Source organism: Solea solea, chromosome 17 (genome assembly GCF_958295425.1).
Source record: "Solea solea chromosome 17, fSolSol10.1, whole genome shotgun sequence".
NCBI lineage: Eukaryota > Metazoa > Chordata > Actinopteri > Pleuronectiformes > Soleidae > Solea > Solea solea.
Genome location: NC_081150.1, coordinates 14,062,666 through 14,080,598, shown reverse-complemented (window position 1 = coordinate 14,080,598; position 17,933 = coordinate 14,062,666). Strand labels below are relative to the sequence as shown.

Sequence of the window (17,933 nt, the reverse complement as noted above, 5' to 3'; positions counted from 1 at the left end):
TCATTCTTGCAATCCATTTGTTTCTGATTCATGTATTTCCTGGTGTGGATATGACACTTTGCTAGTATGTGGATTAAATTAAGAATGTATGGTTGTTGGGTTTTTTTAAATCAGGAAAATTAATTCATTATAAAACCAAACAATATAAACAACATTCTGAGCTTTAGTTGGTTTTTACACAGGTCAAAGGTCGTACACGCCCATTCTCGTTCTCTATTGGCCAGAACTTTTCAAAGCTGAATGCTGATTGGCTGTCGCTGTGTGCAGTCAGAAAGCATGTCCGACAGACTTAGCTTGTTTTGTAGCCTCTGAGCTAGAAATGTGTGTTATCTGCGGACTTATATAGTTCTTTAATGCTAACGTAACACTCGATATCACACTTAATGTACGCAGAGGCAATTCCGTGTATTCATGTTACCTGTTATTTGTATTAATGCGCATTCGTTTGACCATTTTGGCCACGCTAATGTTAGCCGACTAGCTAGCTAGTTTGACAGCCACCTAACTTTGTGACAAAGTGGTCTTCCACAGTTGTGATGTTGCATGAAACGCTGACCTTGTAGGCGAAACACTGCAGAGCGGGAGGTCCATTCACACGGGGTTTCTGTCAGATGCTATGGCGTCGACCAGGCTCCTGTGTTCGTTCACAGCTAAAGTTGCAGGCTTGACCCAAACATTAGCCCGGACAGGGTGTCGTGTTGGCTGCAGGAGACATGTCTGCAGTTCACCTTCAAGACAGCAGAGCTGCATGTCGGCCTGGGTCGTTGACCAGTATGGAAGCAATGGAGTTTTGAGGTACACAGAAGAAGCTACTTTGCCTACTGTTACCTCTCCCAGTGAGGTGATGATTGAAGTCCTCGCAGCCAGTCTGAACCCTCTTGATATAGCCATGAGGGGTAAGTGTTGGACCTCTGACAGTAGTTTCTTTTAAATGTTTTACTTAAATAATATCTCTTCACTTTCTTGACATTTGCAGCTGGTTATGGAGCAAAATTGCTCAAATTAAGAAGGGACCCAGCGTCTGTGATTAACAGTGACAGTGAGTTTCCTTTGATTCTGGGCCGTGACATGTCAGGTGTAGTGGTGGACTGTGGATCTGAGGTCACCCAGTTTGTTCCTGGGGATGAGGTAAGAGCTGTGATCTACCTTCCATTAGTGTCCATTTTTATATGACAATGTCTGTCCACCACTCTAAATTGACCTTAGTTGTGAGAGTGAATGGTTGTTAGTCTCTATGTGGCCCTGTGATGGACTGAGGACCTGTCCAGGGTGTACCCCGCTGTTTGCCCTATGTCAGCTGAGATGTGGAAGATAAAGCGGTAGAAGATGAGTGAGTGAATGTCTGTGGACACATGTGTCTGGCCACTTTATTGGGTACAGTACATTGGTAAAATAAAAAACAACTCGGTCAATAAATTCTACATTTTCATAGATACTCATTTAGGAAGAATAGCCAACATAGAGCTTCAGGACACCTATAGGGACATAATGTAATTTCACCAAATTTTTCTAGCCATCTCATATTTTCAGCATTAAATTGGTCAACTTGAGATAATATGTCAGCTTTGTCCTGAAGTTTTTATGTGTGCTGAATGTTTGCCTCATGGTGATGGGCATTATATGACTTTGGTTCAGAGTCATAAACAAATGAGGTTCATCTAGTCAATGCTTCAGCGTCATAAACAAATGAGGTTCATCTAGTCAATGCTCAATATAATGTTCCATGACGAACTATGATCTCAGTCATAAGCATACTGTTGTATTAACACGTTTGTGTTGGTGTCATATAAAAAGTCAATATTATAAGCTACAGCTGTTGCATTAAAATGTACGTTTTACGTACTCTTAGAGAAAAGATCAAGTTATTTCTGCTGACTTGTGGTATCATAAGACATTTAGTTGTGTTGACTGTCTCCAACATTTTCACATTATTTTTTTCCAGTAAACACACTCGCAATCATGCAAATTCACCTTAAAGTCAATTTGATTAAAGAAACGAACCCGTTTCCACATTTCGGTGCTCTTGTAATCATGTTCACCATTGGTTTAAAAATATCCTTGGAAAATTATTTAATGCTAAGAACAGGAGGGAACAGCTGACTATTATTCTAACAGGCAATTACCCAGATTCAGGGATCACGAGTAGGCGGTTAAGTGGAGTCGTGTTCGGCATGTTAACTGTCATATTTATGTTCCAGGTGTGGGCTGCTGTTCCACCATGGAAACAAGGAAGTCTAGCACAGTATGTGACTCTAACAGAGTTTGAGGTGAGCTACCCAGTCAGTAGAAATGTGAGATTGTTGTATATACTGTATATATTATATCTTATTAAATAATTGGAAAGCTTTCATTGAGAGCTCTTGGGTAAATGATAAAGAATAAAGTTTGGAGTATAGGTTTGGAAAAAGCACACCCTTTAATGAGCATTAACTTTGCCTTTACAGCAGCTCTGATGATTGGACTCACTTTTAAAAGCACTGTTGACCCTTTTTCAGATTTCAAATGTGTGACTTTGTCCGTGTTGCTGTTTTTTGCAGGTTTCCCATAAGCCAGAATCCGTGAGTCACACAGAGGCAGCATCAATCCCCTATGTAGCCAGCACTGCTCTGTCTGCACTTGTCTGTGCAGGTGGTCTTTGCAGAGATAGCGCTTCAAATAAAAGGCAAGCATCAGCCCAATACTATTTGTATTGAATCCCCTGCCATCTCAGCATGAAGCGTTAAGTCTGAGTCCCTGAAAGTATCACAGACGATGTAATATGTTGTCATCAAGGCTTGATTGAATTCTCTTTCCTGCTCTTTTACTCCCGAAATGTCAAGTGATGCAGACCTTTACGAGACACATTTTAACCGCGTTTGTTTCAGTGGTGAAATTTGCCACCTGCTTAATTTCGATTTGTATGAAATGGGCTCGTAAACACGTCTTTAACTCACACAGACTAAAAATTAACCTGATGTGTAATCTAACTCTGCCAGAATTTTGATCATTGGAGGATCAGGAGGTGTCGGGACATTTTCTATTCAGGTAAGGCAAAGTCCAGCAAAGTCTAGCTGTACTGGCATTCAAGTGCCACATGAATGTACTGCCGCTCACTCTGTCTTTGCATTGCCAGTTATTGAAGGCCTGGGGGGCCCATGTGACTGTTACCTGCTCCCACAATGCAGAGGGCCTTGTGAGGGGTCTGGGGGCTGATGAGGTGGTGGACTATACAGAAGGAGACTTTGCTGAACAACTAGAAACGATGGAGAAGTATGTGTTTTTGCATCGGAAAGCGTTTTTTATAAGTAACTAGACTATAGCATGTTCAGTGCAGTGTTAACAGATTAAGTATGAAGTGATGATATTGTGTTATTTTTCAAAAACAGAAGAGCAGAATGTTTTCTACCAGCCCTAAGCTGGTGATGGTAGTCCAAAAAAGGTCCTAAAGCATGCTACCATGGTAAAACACTGTGTGCCTCTTCCCCTTAAACAACAACTATGGTAGCCATCTTCCTATCAGCACTGCCTGCTGACTCTCATCTAGTTTCCATGGATACCAGGGCTCAAGGCCTGAGTAGATGCTAGTCAACCCCTTTCCCCATCCCTAAAGAAAAACCCTGGCTTGAGCTCAAAGACAAAACAGTGATCTTTTCCTTTCAAACGCTTCAAAGCTGAGCTCTTACCTGAGACGGTGGAATACTTACTAATACACTCACAGGTTGTGAGGTGCATGCATCATTTAATATTCCTCTTATATTTATCATGCGAGATAGATGAAAAAGCTAATTTCGAACGCCTGCGTTCACATGCTCAGGTTTGACGTGATTTTGGACAACATTGGTGGAGATACGGAGGAGTGGGCGATGGGCCTCCTGAAGCCGTGGTCAGGGGCGAAGTACACAACGCTGGTCACACCTTTACTCCTCAACACTGATTCCATGGGCCTGCTGGACGGGGCAGTCAACGCCGGAGTCACCCTGTGCACCAAGGCCTTACAGGTAAACACGAACAAAACAGACTGGTTTCGACACTCAACTCTGACGTACCTGTTTACAGCATCATCACTACCCTGCTGTTTGTCTTCATTAAATGTTTTGACCCTGACACTATTCATAAGCCTGGGTGTGGACCACAGGTCCTCCCAAACCGAAATGTCCGACTTGATCCTCAGCGGAGTGGAAACAGTAAACACCCGTTTAAGCCCCAGTATATGTTTTTGTTGTGTGCAAGTTCCAATCGGAAATTCACTTGAAAATTAAAGGGAATAACCTTGTAGTATCTTGACTTGGCTTTCATAGCTTCATATTTCCTTGATGTGCACGTTTGGTTTATGCCTGAGCTGTAGAAATATACGCTGCACGGGTGTAATAAACCCCGACACAACGCAGAAGAAGAGGGACCTTTGGCATTAAGTGGATTAATGTTAATGTGTGTGTCCTGTTTCTCGAGCAGCTGCCTTGTTAGTGGAGTGCATGTGTAATAATGAAGGTAGTGGGTAAATAGACGAGGGCAGGGTGGAGTTGCTGCAGGAACTGAGTCAAGTTGTCCTGGGCAGTGGTGACAGCATGGCTGGCAGGCGGGCAGTGTGTGTAGGGCGAGTTGTGTCATCCAGACTGTGTGTGTGTGTGTGTGTTTGCTGCTGAACACGCAGTATTCAGGTGTTTGTACAGATTGCGGCCCGAGTATCGCCCTCGCCAACGCATACCAGCGTTTGTGTGTTTCTTGCCAACCCTCGGGCCTCTTTGTTCACAAGCTGGAGAGGCCAGCTGGTCAGTTTGGTAGCGTTCAGTGGCAGCAGTCACACCCCGAGTGCCGGGTTCTGGATGGACAGCGTGACGTTTTCATCCTGGAGATCACAGTGCAAATGAGCCCTCTAGTGTTAAACATCTTGGCAGCAATGAACAACCAGCAGCACAAGTTTTTTTTCTTCTTTTCTTTCAAGCAGGTGTAGATTTACTGAAACCTAAGAAATAACAAAGTAAAACTGCATAATAATATATGATGATTATGATTAAAAATGTCATGTAGTGTTGTTTCTTGTTAGTCCATGGTTTTATTTCTTCCTATTCTTTGCTGCATTAAAGCAATACATTTGTTTGCATGAAACATTTGAATAACAAATTAGAGCTGCAACTAACGATTATTATTATTTATTTTCTCGATTAATCAATAATCATTTGGTCCATAAAATGTCAGAAAACCTTAAAAAATGTTGATCGGTGTTCATGATGATGCTCTCAAAATGTCTTTTGTCCACAAACCAAAATGATTTCTTTGTTATCCAGAGAAAATAAATGAAGAAAATATTAACATTTAAAAAGTTTAAACTAAATTGTTTCAGCTCTAAACAAAATGTAACTATATTTTCACTTTGTGTAAATATTAGTGGGGAGAGATAACACCACTGATCTGTTTTTCCTGTCAGGCAGTTGGCCACGGTGAATCTTTCTGTTCTAGTGAGATGACTATCAAACTGAATAATATATGTACTGAAAGAAAATCTCTTGATATTCATCAGTGCAGTGGTCAGTGGGTTAGTTTAGTAACAGCCATATCAGCACAAGTGTTGCACATGAATTTAATATCTCACTGTGATCATAGATGCCTTTAATTCCCCATTTCTACGTGAATATACTATAAACATTCAAATTGAAATGTTGGCTTTACAGAAAATTTACATTTTCAGATGTGTGTGTGTGTGTTTTAGTAACAACTCCTGTGTGTTCTTTTACTTTGAGTACTGAAGTGTCAATGATCTCCTCCTCTGTTCTCGCCTCAGGAGTTCATTTCAAACGGAGTCTTCTACCGATGGGGGTTTTACTCTCCAGACGGCCCCTCCCTCGATCAGGTCGCAAAGCTGGTGGATGCAGGAAAGGTACAGTACTGCCTCAATTTCTCACAGTATATAAGACACTTGTCATTCAGTTCCCCGCTGAACAGAGGAGGTGAGGAGATGTAAATCCTCTCATTTGCACATCAGTCACAGCCCCGGGGCTTGAAATTGATGCAGGGATCGAGATCACACGGCGCTGAGTATGAACATACCATGGAAAGCACACATGCCTGTATGCATGCAAGGCTCTGCCTGTGGTTTTGTTAAGGAGTTTCCACTGTGCCGGTTGGTTGGTCGATCATGTGCACAGCTGACTGCTGGGCAATCAAGCCAGGCGCCAGGAGATGGTGAATGGATTTATAAACAGTGCTGAGCTGCCATTCGCAAAAAAGCAAATGCAAACCTCTGTCCTTTTGTCCTGGGGCTTATACCAAGCGGGACACTCAGACCAGTGGCGGGAAGCTGTGGACACATACTAACCCCCCCCCCCATGCTCCATGCACACGCTCACACCCTGTGTCCTATTCTCAGTCAGTAAGTGTGGCTAGATTCCAGGGTGACGCCACTGCACTCCCGATTCATTGTTAATGGCGAGAGATGCTGACCACAATAACAAGCCAGACTAGCACAGGATTGTTCAGTCTCATCACATTCTGAACCGCCTTTTGACATTTCTGGCTATAAAAGTAGGTATGTGGATAATTATTTGTTAAAATGTATTTGTAATATGGCGGGGGTCATTATACTTGAATTTCCTAAACTTGCATACGTACAAAGGGGTGGTTACACACAATTAACAGGCATATTTTGAGATAAGAACAAAGAACAAAACAAACACTAACAACAATAACAAGAAGAACACAATGTCCGAAAAATGAATGTAATTAAACATGTTTGTTTTCTGTGCCTCTGATGACTTGGCAGCATATTGTCATTGCTGATCAAGTTTTAGACACAAATAATTATGTCGTCCTGCTAAATAACACCGTTTTTTGACAATCCTAATGGGAGTAAAACTTAATCTCGTCTATATGCCAGAAGTGGAATAGAATATTATATTATTTTTGCATGTTTGGAGAAATTAATTGTTGTATTTGTCTTAGAAAACTGTCTGAGCCACATCCTCACTGATGCACTTAATGCTCGTAATTGTCTCCCAACTGCAAAGGCTTTCTCCTACAGATGCTTTGCATTTGTTTTTGTTTTGCTTTTGTTACTGTGTCATCACAGATCCTGCCAGTGGTGGAGGCCCAGTTTCCTTTCACTCAGGTGCCCCAAGCTTTTCAGAAGTTGGAGCACGGCCACGCCAGAGGGAAGACGGTCGTCCAGGTGGTTGAAAAGGACGACAGACTGGAAGAAGGAACATCTAAGCAATACTAAAGAGAATAAATCCCTCTCTGAGCCCTTCTCTCCACCTCGAGACGACGGTATCATGGCTGCATCTGGCAAATCAGAGGTGATGCCGTTGTGAGGCAAACGACAAAGTGTGAAATGAACATGCAAAGACGGCTTGTCAGAGGCGGTTGTTTTTGTTATGCCTCACACCCTCTTGTTTTGTTTTGTGTTGATGTTTTCATAAGGAGGCTTGAGTTATGCTGTGTTCATGTGAAGCTGTCATAATTAGGTCAATATGTTGCTTTTAATTACAGCTAGATCTCTCTCTCTCTGTCTTTCTGGGTGCTGTATTCTAATTTCTAAGTTATGTTTCAACAAAGATGATATACAAAGATAAATAATGTTTGTCAATATTGTTTATGTCCAGTCCAGTGCTGGGTCGAGCAGTATAAGACAAATAAAAAATTTGCATTATTTTTTAGCATTTGCACATTCTCCATGTTTTGACAATTATACACATTATATATTTTCCCCCGTCATCACCTCGGTAATACATTTTATTGTCACGTGACCTTTGGGTAACAACAAACAATCAATCTTTTAAATCTGAAACATTTAATTTAGTTTCAACAAGTGCAGCATCTCATCTACTGTACAATGTACAGGACATTAATAGACAAAAATACTTTTTATTTTGTTTACAAAATACATTTGCGTTGTAGTGATGATTAAATTGGTGGTGAAAGACATTTCGGGAGAAACACTTCTCTTACTGTTTCCTCCTGTTTAAGAGCAGCTGGACTAACATGATATATAACATGACATTGCATAAAAATACGTGAGGAAAAAAAGTGGTAACACTGTTTTAAGTAAATTAACATCAGGCGGAGAGATTTATTCAAAGAATAATCAAAACACAAACCTTTGGATATATTACTAGAAGTGTAAAATATGAGTTATGAATGTTGCATTTTTTCAGTTGATTGCCGTACATTCGTACATCACTCCCTTGTGCGCCTCCTCAATGGAAATTATTCAGTTCTTGTTTTTCAGCGAAGGTTTATTATCTGTGGCGGCGTACCTCAAGCATAATTTAGTGTAGAGCGGAGCCTTTAGTGGAGCCGTGCCTCCTGATAACGTCATGATCCTGTTCAGCAGCTCGGAGGGTTTCAGAGAACCTCCACGTCCCACCTCTGTTGGGGTTTGTTTGGATCGAATGAGTTCAGAATGACTAGGCTTTTGTCAAAGTGGTGGCCCCCTGAAAGAGAAGGAAGAGTTGTCATTCATGTATTCTTTCAAATTGTTGTTTTACGGGTAGTTAATTTACATTTTTATAGTTGGTTTAGGGTTTTCTCTATGCTTATTTGTACAGTATTTCAGTACACTTGAATGTAGAGAATAATGATTTGCACCAGAACCTTATTTTGTCCACTAGGTGTCACTAATTGACAGTGAATAACCACAAGAGTGACTCTTCTTACAGCCAAGTTGGACATCAATGTGTACACCCTTCTGATATTTGATGATAGGCTGTATAGTGTATAAAGTGGACATAGTCTCCCGTTTTAAAGCCTTCAGATCCACAATTTGACCAACAGTGTTTGTAACTGCAAATTCAGTTGCAACCAAGCACTTACTGGATGATAACAGGCGTTCAGTACCAATTTGTGAAGCTTTATCATCTATTTTCCTCCAAAGGGGAACATCATTTACAAATTTTCTATTGAAGAAACACTGAAACGACCATTGTCACCTCAGAGTTATGTTATAAATCAAGTAAAAGAGCTAATTTTATGACTTCTACTCAAATGGGAGTACTTTCTACAGCTCAGGAGTCGCTCCGCTGGTGTTTTACTGCTACTTCCATTCTTCAGCTTCCCTTTTCAATATATATGCATCGGGCAGCCTCATCCCACCTACAGTAGCAGCAAGTAGAACCTATATAGGGAGTACGATACCTAATGCCAGACACCGATTCTCACCTTTGACTTCCAGAACCAGATCAGTGGGGGTGTAGCGGATAAAGCCCTCAGGGGTGATACTCCAGAGGTGAATATGCTGGTCTGGCTGTGGGGTGAGACCTAGACGGCTTCCTGCCATGGTTACACTGCTACTAGGATACAAACAGCACTCCTCCAGCAGCTAGAAACAGAAGAACAGCGGCCGATTATTTTCAGTGGTGACATTTAGATGAACACAGAGATTTGGGTTTTGTCTGAAGCCCCCCTTTCAACACACAAAAAAAACCAACGCCCACTTCTGTCTTCAACGGGAAAGGCTACAATTGGCTTTCATTCCTTCATCAGATGGGCCAGCAGGATTCAGCAGTGGTGGACATTACTTAACACACATCTGCCCGATGGGTTAGAGTTAAGCCTTATGAGCGATGATAAGTAAACGCTATATAAGCTTACATTTTGAAATATTAACAAGTGTCCGTTATATTCATAGCACGGTGAAATATGTCCACATAATGCTCGCCACCGCTCTGTATTTTTCAGTTCAGCTCTGCACGACTTTTGATCTCATTTCGCTCGGCAACATTCCCACGCTGCGCACGGGAAGTCTTTTTTTTCTTTCATGTCAAGAAAGATGAAGGCAACGGCGACTTTGTACCAGTCAGAGACAAAGCTTCTTGTCCCTCCTCCCTTTTGTTCTGCCGGAGTATACGCACGTTTGTGTTCACGAGGACCAAACAGAGGTTGAATAATAACATGAACAACAGAAAGAAGCAGGATTTGGAGGTGTGAACCATTCATGTCTGCATCAGTGGACAACAGCATGGCTACTGTCAAGTTGGACAGGCTACCTTTACCTCCTGTAACAAGTAGTGTGAGCTCATGACAAAGACATCCTCAGATCACGTTTGTGTCACTGTTGCTATTGTTTCTCTCAAAACAGAAAAACTTAACACACCCAAAAATCCAGTATGTATGTTCTTTTCAGGCCGGACACAAATTTACATATTCAGTACCTTGCAGTGGAGATAGCCATTGTGGTAAAACCAGATCTGCTCAAATCCATTTGTCTCCTCCATTTCTTGTATCCGCATCAATTTGACATCATCCATGTCCCCGGTTACTGACATCATGAGCCCCGACTGTCTGTTCCTCACACGGAAGTGCACTTGTTTCTACTCGGGCAAAAAAAAACACAACAGCAAATATGTGAAAAACAACAAAGAAACGCTGTTTGTGAAACAGACATGCAATTACGTTTGGAGAATGCTGCAAAGGTCAACAATGTCATGTAATAACTGCTTTTTATTTTTTAATCCAAAATGTCAATTCAAAGAACAGCTAAGTAAATGGAATGTGTGTTCCTGCTTTGTGCCATTAGTGGAGCGTCTGGATTTCACCTGTGTCAGAGGGCGGAGGGACCCAATCTTATTCCAGCCGCTGAACTTGCGCCAGTCGACAATCTCGCCAGGTTTCAACAGAATCTGAGCGCCGAGATAGTTGATTCCCTCGTACAACACCCACCTGACAGTCAAAGGGAAAGACAAAAACACAGTGAACCTCCACATAATATTCAACAGATGCAAAAAACAAACAAAAAAAAAACATCTGAGAGTAGATTATTCTTTTTGGCTTGTTATATTTTGACAGTCAGTGAGTGCATACATTTGAAAGCAAAGCACGACATCTGAAAGAAGAAAAAAAAAATGCCTGTCTGTATTTTTTTTACCCTTCCCTTCCTTTATGTAACGGTTGATTCCTCTGTCATTATGCTGCTATTTTGGTAATTGTATTATTATAGCCTGTGGAGAGCATCCTGATTAAATAGAGGTTGATTTTAAAATACACTGAAATCACAGAAAATTACTTCCATGATTCGAAGCAACAACATCCGGTTAATATATCAGGCCGTTCTGTGATTTGGAACATTCCCAAAAGTCCAAATTTGACCTGTCCAAACCATACTTTGAAGCCAGCAGTGCATTTTTATGTCCCCGCTTCTACAGTGGCACCTTGCCAAGGGCTCTTTTAAAATGTGCTGAGCCTCGCAAATGGCCAAATTCACTGTGACACTAAATGTTTTTAGCTCCGTAGCTCTGTTCTCTGGCCGACCGCCCGTCTCTCGGGGGTTGGAATGTGCCACTCCAGAGACGACTCTGGCTCACTGTGGGACTCGCACCCACAGCCTGAATCTCGCACATCAGCAGCAGGTTTCCATCATCGCCCCATCTGTCAGCTTTGTCACATGGTAGATGATAATCCGCAATGCCGACTCTGCTGTCTGCGTCCAATGAATGTGAACCCCGAGAAATATGTAACGCAGGCTTGTGTTGATTTGTCTCAACTCAACAGAAGCTTCTTGCTCAAACGCACATCTTCAAATCGACTTGTTTTTATTATTTCTGAATCTCTCATCATTTTCTTTGTCTGCTGAGATTAGATTGAGATCACAATCTGTCACAACCATCTCTTTCTTATTATTACAACAGTGGCAAGCGCACACGGGTGTGGTTTCTTCCACCACGTCAAATCGGCACAAGGAGTTAAAAAGACATCGTCAACGTGAAGCTGCTGAGAAGTGGTCTCTCTGCGGGACATTATTCTGTTTCATGTGATCCTTTCACATCACTGTGGTTTTCAGAAACCCAGAACAGAAACCCAGAAAGAGGGGAGCATTATGCATGAGCCTGTCAACTCACACTGACGGGGGGAGAGACCTGGGAACGCTCAGGTCACTGATTCATGTCCCCGCAGAGCAAATTGCCATGTACTCACATGCCTCCCTCCACGACCACCGACTGGACTCTGCTGCAGCCTCCAGCCAGCTGAAGGTTGACTGAGCCGTCTGTCAGAACCACCCTCTTCCCCCGCAGACTGCAGCGCTCAAAAAGCGTGATGGAAGGCAACGAGAACTCCTGTCAAGTGAGAGAATGAAAAAGACGAGAGAAAGGGAGAGACAAGGCGGCACATTAGAGGAAGTGGTGGGCGAGTATAGACCTCTGGAAAAAAGGACAACACTCGCACACCTTCATCAATTTTGCCCTTTTCCACCTACAACAAACTGCTTGTTTTCTAGGTCCCCGCTCATGTAGTGACTCATTCAACATGAAAAGGTAGTTTTTATGTAATGTAATTAAATATTAAAAAAGAAACTAAGATGTGATATGCTGCATCTTCATGTGTTAAATCACTTTGACCAGAACTAACTTACTCAAAAACATGAACAGGCAACGTATTTATTTATTATTCCATACAATCAGCAAAACCTACGTGATTGTGGTTTGACTTCTTTGTGTCAATTGGAAACAAGTGGTAAACACAAATAATAACACTCGAGACACAGCAGGCGACAACGCGCATTAGCATTTATTTGGAGTTGTGTTTGTGGCTGCAAAAATAACCCGGACTTTTGTTCTCCAGATATCTCAATGGAGTTTTCATCATAACATCAAAACAATGGGCTGACAGACCTTAGAAACGTACCTTTAAGCAGTCCCGTTTTCAATTTTCAATACGTGAGTGGATTTTTGAGTGGAAAAAGAATAATAAAAAGAGAAACTTACAAAGCCAACAGGCTGTAGTGACATGATGGATGAGCCACCATTATCGCAGCCCATTGCTCTCAGGTCTGGGTAGCTCCCTTCTTCTAGCACGTACATCCTGCCAGTGAAGTCCTCGCCCTCAAATGCCAGCCAGCTGAAAGTCATGTACATAAACACACACGCGACAGGGAAAGCACAAAATGAGACGACGGTCACTGAAAACTCTGTATCATTACACGGCTAAAATACTGTAACATGTCACTGTTGATGTATACGTTCAGTTAGAGTTGTTGCAAGCGCACAGTTAGTTATCATATAGTATTCATTCTTAAAGGAATACTTCACCGAGTTGCATTTAGCGTTGTATTTCTAGAATATAGGTAGTATTTTTGAAAAATTGGGCTTCCCCTGAGTCGAGAATTATCTTCATTCTTTTTTTTTGTTGCATGCCCACCAGTGACACTTGGTCCTGTTAGCGTAATTGTTAGCAAAGATGGCGGACACTGTTTACATGCTGGGAATGAGGTCCCCCTAGAGTGTCCGCCATCTTTGCTAACAGTTACGCTAGCAGGTAACTGTTAGCAAATCGGTATCGGACGTATTCCTTGGACGTGGACGTTCAATAGTTCTTTAAAAGTCCATATTAACAATGTAAAGCAATTCTTACTGAGCTACAGCATCTGTATCTTAATTGGGAATGTAATTAACGCAGTGAAAACCCATTTTATGAACTTTTCACATCTTAAAACGTCCAATAAGCCTCAGCAGTGTGAACGCAACAGGATTTAGACTTTGTCGGAGTTCCAGTTTAATTATTCATCAGTCCCCCCCCCCCCCCCCGGACATCTCATTATATTCTTTTTTTTTTCTTCCTCGATCATCAGCCGCCTTTGAAAAGTGTCACACAGAATGTCTTTCTTGGATATTTGTTCTAATAACTGGAGCAGGTATAAGGGCATGTAAACAGACCCCGAGGCCCACGCATAATATGCATTTGCTATTCGACTCGATTTAAAATCAGGCTTTTTTTTTTGCACAGTGACTCATCTTCAGCTCACCTGCCAGCCACAACCTTACATGAAGCCACAGAGAATTCATCTGGCAGGGAGGCCACGCTGTCCTCCAGGGAGATGACGGGGCCTTCAAGGCTTGAATCGGAGAAAAGCTGCACCTGAAGTGAACACGATAATACGCGTGAGTCATCCACTTTGAGCCACACACACATCAGATAAATATTCATCAGATAAGATGACATCCTACCTTAAATTTGGCCGTGCTCTCAAAATCATCCTGAAAACAAACAACATGAGTATTTTTTAGTTTAAAAGACCTTTTTTTTGTGTTAACTCCACACTCATCTTAGCTTTAGAGGCAAAAAACCTTGACAGTCTTGTCATGTTGTCCAAAAAGCAGCGTAGCTTCACGATGACTCACCATTATTATCTAACATGTTTTCACTTCCAGTCTTGTGACAAATATTTTCCCCTCTGTGGATTCATCTACTCGTGTTTTCCCGTGCGGCCTTTACGGTCTTAATGATAATCTACTGGACGAGAGGTTCCCATCCGTCCAAATAGCTTTTGGTTTGGTCACAGAAAGTATGAATGTTGTGACTGGTCACATGCAAAGACAAAACAAGACAAAACCAGGCAAAACTGTGGTTGTGTATCTAGGGAAGTGAGGACTCTCCCGGTCCTTCAATGTCACTGAATTCTTCAGGAAGCAATCATGGCAGACGAAATATGACAAAAATGGAAACGCTGACCACTGCGTCTTGTACAGCACGACACACAGTTAGAGTTCATCTTTAATCACAAGCTTTCTGAGTCATTATTTTTTACCAGCATAACAGGCATCGCCGAGGCAACTCTGGGCTGCAGCGCGCCCCAGTCCTCTGGGCTTCCATACAGGCCCTTCTCCAGGATGTAAGACTCACCACAAAAGCCTGGTTCTTCAAACACAACCCAGCTGCGAAGGAAAACAGAGGGAGGGAGAATAATTACCCTTTATTTATTCTAATTAGCAGGCGAACAAAAGACCTTTGTTAAAGTATTATTCATTTCCTGCATGTCAAACGTTTTTGGTCAGAGTCCCGAGTTGACAGTTTCCTCCTATGTGATGGTATCTCAACAGTCGACGCGTTGTTTGTACTCCTGCAGCTAATGTGGCATGTGTTGGGTTGCCGTGTGGGCGTGGGCTGTCCGTTGTTTCTGCTCCTCCTCATAGAAACAAACAGACAGTGGACGCGTTTGTGGGCCTGTGTGTGTGTGTGTGTGTGTCGTAACCCGTGAGACCACGAAACAATTGTCTCTCCGTTAAAGCAACGCAAGAACAACACGGAAGGGCCAAGTGGGCGCTCAGAGGGGGTGGCGGCACAACATGGGTGAGGCTCCGTGTAATGACAGGCTCGCGGCACCGCCAGAATAAGCCGTAAATGTTGAAAGAATCCTGCCTCCCAAGCAGAGACAATACGTTCCAGTCCACATGATTCACCGACTTGTTAGTCCCTCCCTCGGGTAATGGCACATCAACTTTTCATGTTCTGCATTTCATTAATGTGATTTGCTTCTGGTTTTGTTTACTCCAGCTGAAACGGGATTACAATATGAGAGGGAAGACAGACTCTTTCACTTTTTCCGGCACTATATATAACGACGCAGATGAGAAAACGTAACTTTTGTTTTTTTTGGTTCAAGATGTTCAGTTTCCCTGGAATGTTTTATACTCTAGGTCACATGTAGGTGGGTGACAGAGATCACCACCGAATGTTAAAGCCACAGTGTGTGGTAAGTGGTCATTTTGTCGCTCATGTCATTATTCTGCCTCTGTTTTGTCTTAAGGAACAGACACCCTAACTGTCATTATATGACTATTAGGGCTGTTAAAGTTAACGTGATTAATAAAATAAAAGTTTGTTTACTTCTGGTATGCGCTGACCTCCGACATGAAAGCCGTAACCACTTGCCTGCAGTCACTCAGATACTGTAGGAGAGACTAAGATAGCAGCTGAAGATGGAGAGAGGTGAGGGATTGTCGGGCAGAAGGTTTTCATTTTAAGAAGCTGAGCGCCGAAAAAAACAAGTTTTGGAATTTGCGATCGTTTGCCTTGACTGTCAAAAAAACAGTTGCGCAAAAAGTCAGTGGCAAACTGAGCACTCTGAGGCACTGATAGTGTCCGTGACTTCCATTTGGACACCTATCCCCTGCGTGGCTGACTGTGCTTCCGTTCTCGCGCTCTTTTGTTGTGACGCTGACACGTGTTCTTGTTGCATACGGGATGGCAGTCATCCATGTTAAGCCTTTAATTTGATCACATGTGTAGTTCTGTGTTTAAGAAGAAAGATACAATCAAACAGCGCCGTCTGAAATGCACACTGTCGGATTATTTGTTAATTAAGTCATTCGATGAAAAGCAAACCTTCAAAATGTGAGATTAATTAGTTGGCGTTTTTTTTTGATTGACAGCCCTAATGACTTTATTTTATATATGGCTTGCATGGTTGTGCATTTTTATTTTGTAATTTTATCTTGCATTACATTTTCCCTTGCATGCCTTGAAACCCTTTTAGCGTCTAATTATTTTTCCATCTATTCTTCTTCTGTTGCTGTAACAGAGAAGAATGTTCCCCCTGAGGGATTAACGTGGCGATATTCTATTCTGTTCTTCTACGCTACTCTATACCGTATCATATTAGTATGAAATGATGTCATGCTAGTATCCTATTTATTCCCTCTGCAGAAGGGTGTGAGGCTGGGCATGAGCTAAGAGCCAACTTTCTCTGACAGAAAGTCAGGTATGACAGACTAAACATTAGTGAACTAGGTTATTTGTCTGGACGTGTCAGCATGGGTGCGGCACTCTAACTGCTGCACACCTGAGACGGAAAGAACGCCAGTAAACCGCAAAACCGCCGAATCTAATTATCAGGCTGAGGCTTGGGACTGTGTTCTGGGCAGTTCCCGTTTTAGTGTCGTCGCTGCATGAGCAGGAAGTCAGCACAGAAGTGTGTTTATAGTCTCTTAGAGTGGAATTAATCCAAATGAAAGTAGTTCATTCAGTTTACTTTATCATCAGGAGAGATAATGATATTGTGAACCACTCTGACCTTTTCCCTTTCCGCGTTACTGTCCGCGCAGCAGAGGAGGCTTTTTACGGATAAGTACGATAATTGTCACTTACACGCCACTAATGACGTCAATTGACTGGGTCTTCGTGCCATAGCCGGTGTCATCCATGTTAATGACGGGCACGGTGAGGTCAACGTTCACTCCCAGCTTGCCAAAGTCTCGTTCGCTGAACATTTTCAGGTGCGGCGACATGAAATCCTGCAACCAGAATGAAAACACCTGATTAAAATCAACGACAAGTGTCAACCTTTTTTCAAATATCATGTCTCATTTGGAAGCAGAAGAATCATCAAGCGCATTTATCGCCACAAACCAATTACATCTTTCATCAAGGATTAATTGCGGATTACTGTTACCGTGTATTAATATCTTCAAGAAGATGAACTAATTGTTTCGATTTTCCAACATTAATGGAAAATCCAAAGTTAATGTTTTTGACATCTACACTGAAAAAAAACCCCCAGATTTTTATCTTAATTTCTTTTCTTTCTGTTGCCCGAATAAAACTAATCAGACTCCAGTTAGCTGTGTAAAATAAGCATTTTCTGAGAATAATGAGAATAATGTCAATTTGGATTCTGACTCTTATTTTTCACTTATGTTAAGGTTTATGAAATATAGAACAATCTGAAACTCAGCAGTGTCCATTTCTAACATATATATATATATATATATAAATATATATATATATATATATATATACTGTATATACTGTTTTTTAATGAACACTCCTCCAGTATCGTCGGCTTTTTGGCTTCTCCCTTTCACGGTCAAAACACACTTTAGGCCACCTTACTTTCACAAAATATGCACCTAGTTAGCAGAGTAGATGAAATTGTGAGTAACCTAAGGTGAACGTCAGGAGACTGACACATCGGAGCAACCTTCTATATGCTCATAATAACAGCTTCCTTCTCCACAAGATTATTTAATGCTCTCAGTTTCAGTTTTTGACCCTTAACTTTCTGTTTTTATGCTCTTGATTCTCATCCCTGTCCCTTTGTAAGACTGCAGAACGCCACATTTAAGGATTACTTGACATTTTTGTAAAGGTCCAGTGCATTGGTTCTCAACCACTTTTATAGCAAGTGCCACCTGAGAAAATACAGAGCTCTTGAAGTAAATACATCGAGCAAAGTCGGATTTTATGCCCTAAAT

At 41.9% G+C, this 17,933-nt stretch overlaps 2 protein-coding genes across 3 annotated transcripts in view; one reads left to right on the top strand and one right to left on the bottom strand.

Annotated features, from left to right (window-relative positions):
* Positions 1-254: 254 nt before the first annotated feature.
* LOC131443131 (reticulon-4-interacting protein 1 homolog, mitochondrial-like) lies at positions 255-7,628 on the top strand. Its single transcript, XM_058612507.1, has 9 exons — positions 255-896; positions 977-1,128; positions 2,199-2,267; positions 2,538-2,662; positions 2,976-3,024; positions 3,113-3,249; positions 3,794-3,977; positions 5,759-5,854; positions 7,043-7,628. Exons 1-9 carry the CDS (start codon positions 617-619, stop codon positions 7,190-7,192), a joined length of 1,242 nt encoding a protein of 413 aa, XP_058468490.1. The 5' UTR covers positions 255-616; the 3' UTR covers positions 7,193-7,628.
* The window catches only part of LOC131443130 (beta/gamma crystallin domain-containing protein 1-like), a 25,918-nt gene continuing 15,530 nt past the window's right edge, over positions 7,546-17,933 (bottom strand). For both annotated transcript variants that reach the window (XM_058612506.1, XM_058612505.1), the window contains 10 exons: positions 16,828-16,973; positions 14,489-14,615; positions 13,908-13,937; positions 13,706-13,818; positions 12,669-12,801; positions 11,881-12,020; positions 10,506-10,629; positions 10,122-10,280; positions 9,130-9,289; positions 7,546-8,405 (listed from right to left, as the gene is read on the bottom strand). In XM_058612506.1, the coding sequence (XP_058468489.1) occupies positions 8,317-8,405; positions 9,130-9,289; positions 10,122-10,280; positions 10,506-10,629; positions 11,881-12,020; positions 12,669-12,801; positions 13,706-13,818; positions 13,908-13,937; positions 14,489-14,615; positions 16,828-16,973 (1,221 nt within the window). In that variant the 3' untranslated portion in view covers positions 7,546-8,316. The remainder of the gene's footprint in view (positions 8,406-9,129; positions 9,290-10,121; positions 10,281-10,505; positions 10,630-11,880; positions 12,021-12,668; positions 12,802-13,705; positions 13,819-13,907; positions 13,938-14,488; positions 14,616-16,827; positions 16,974-17,933) is intronic.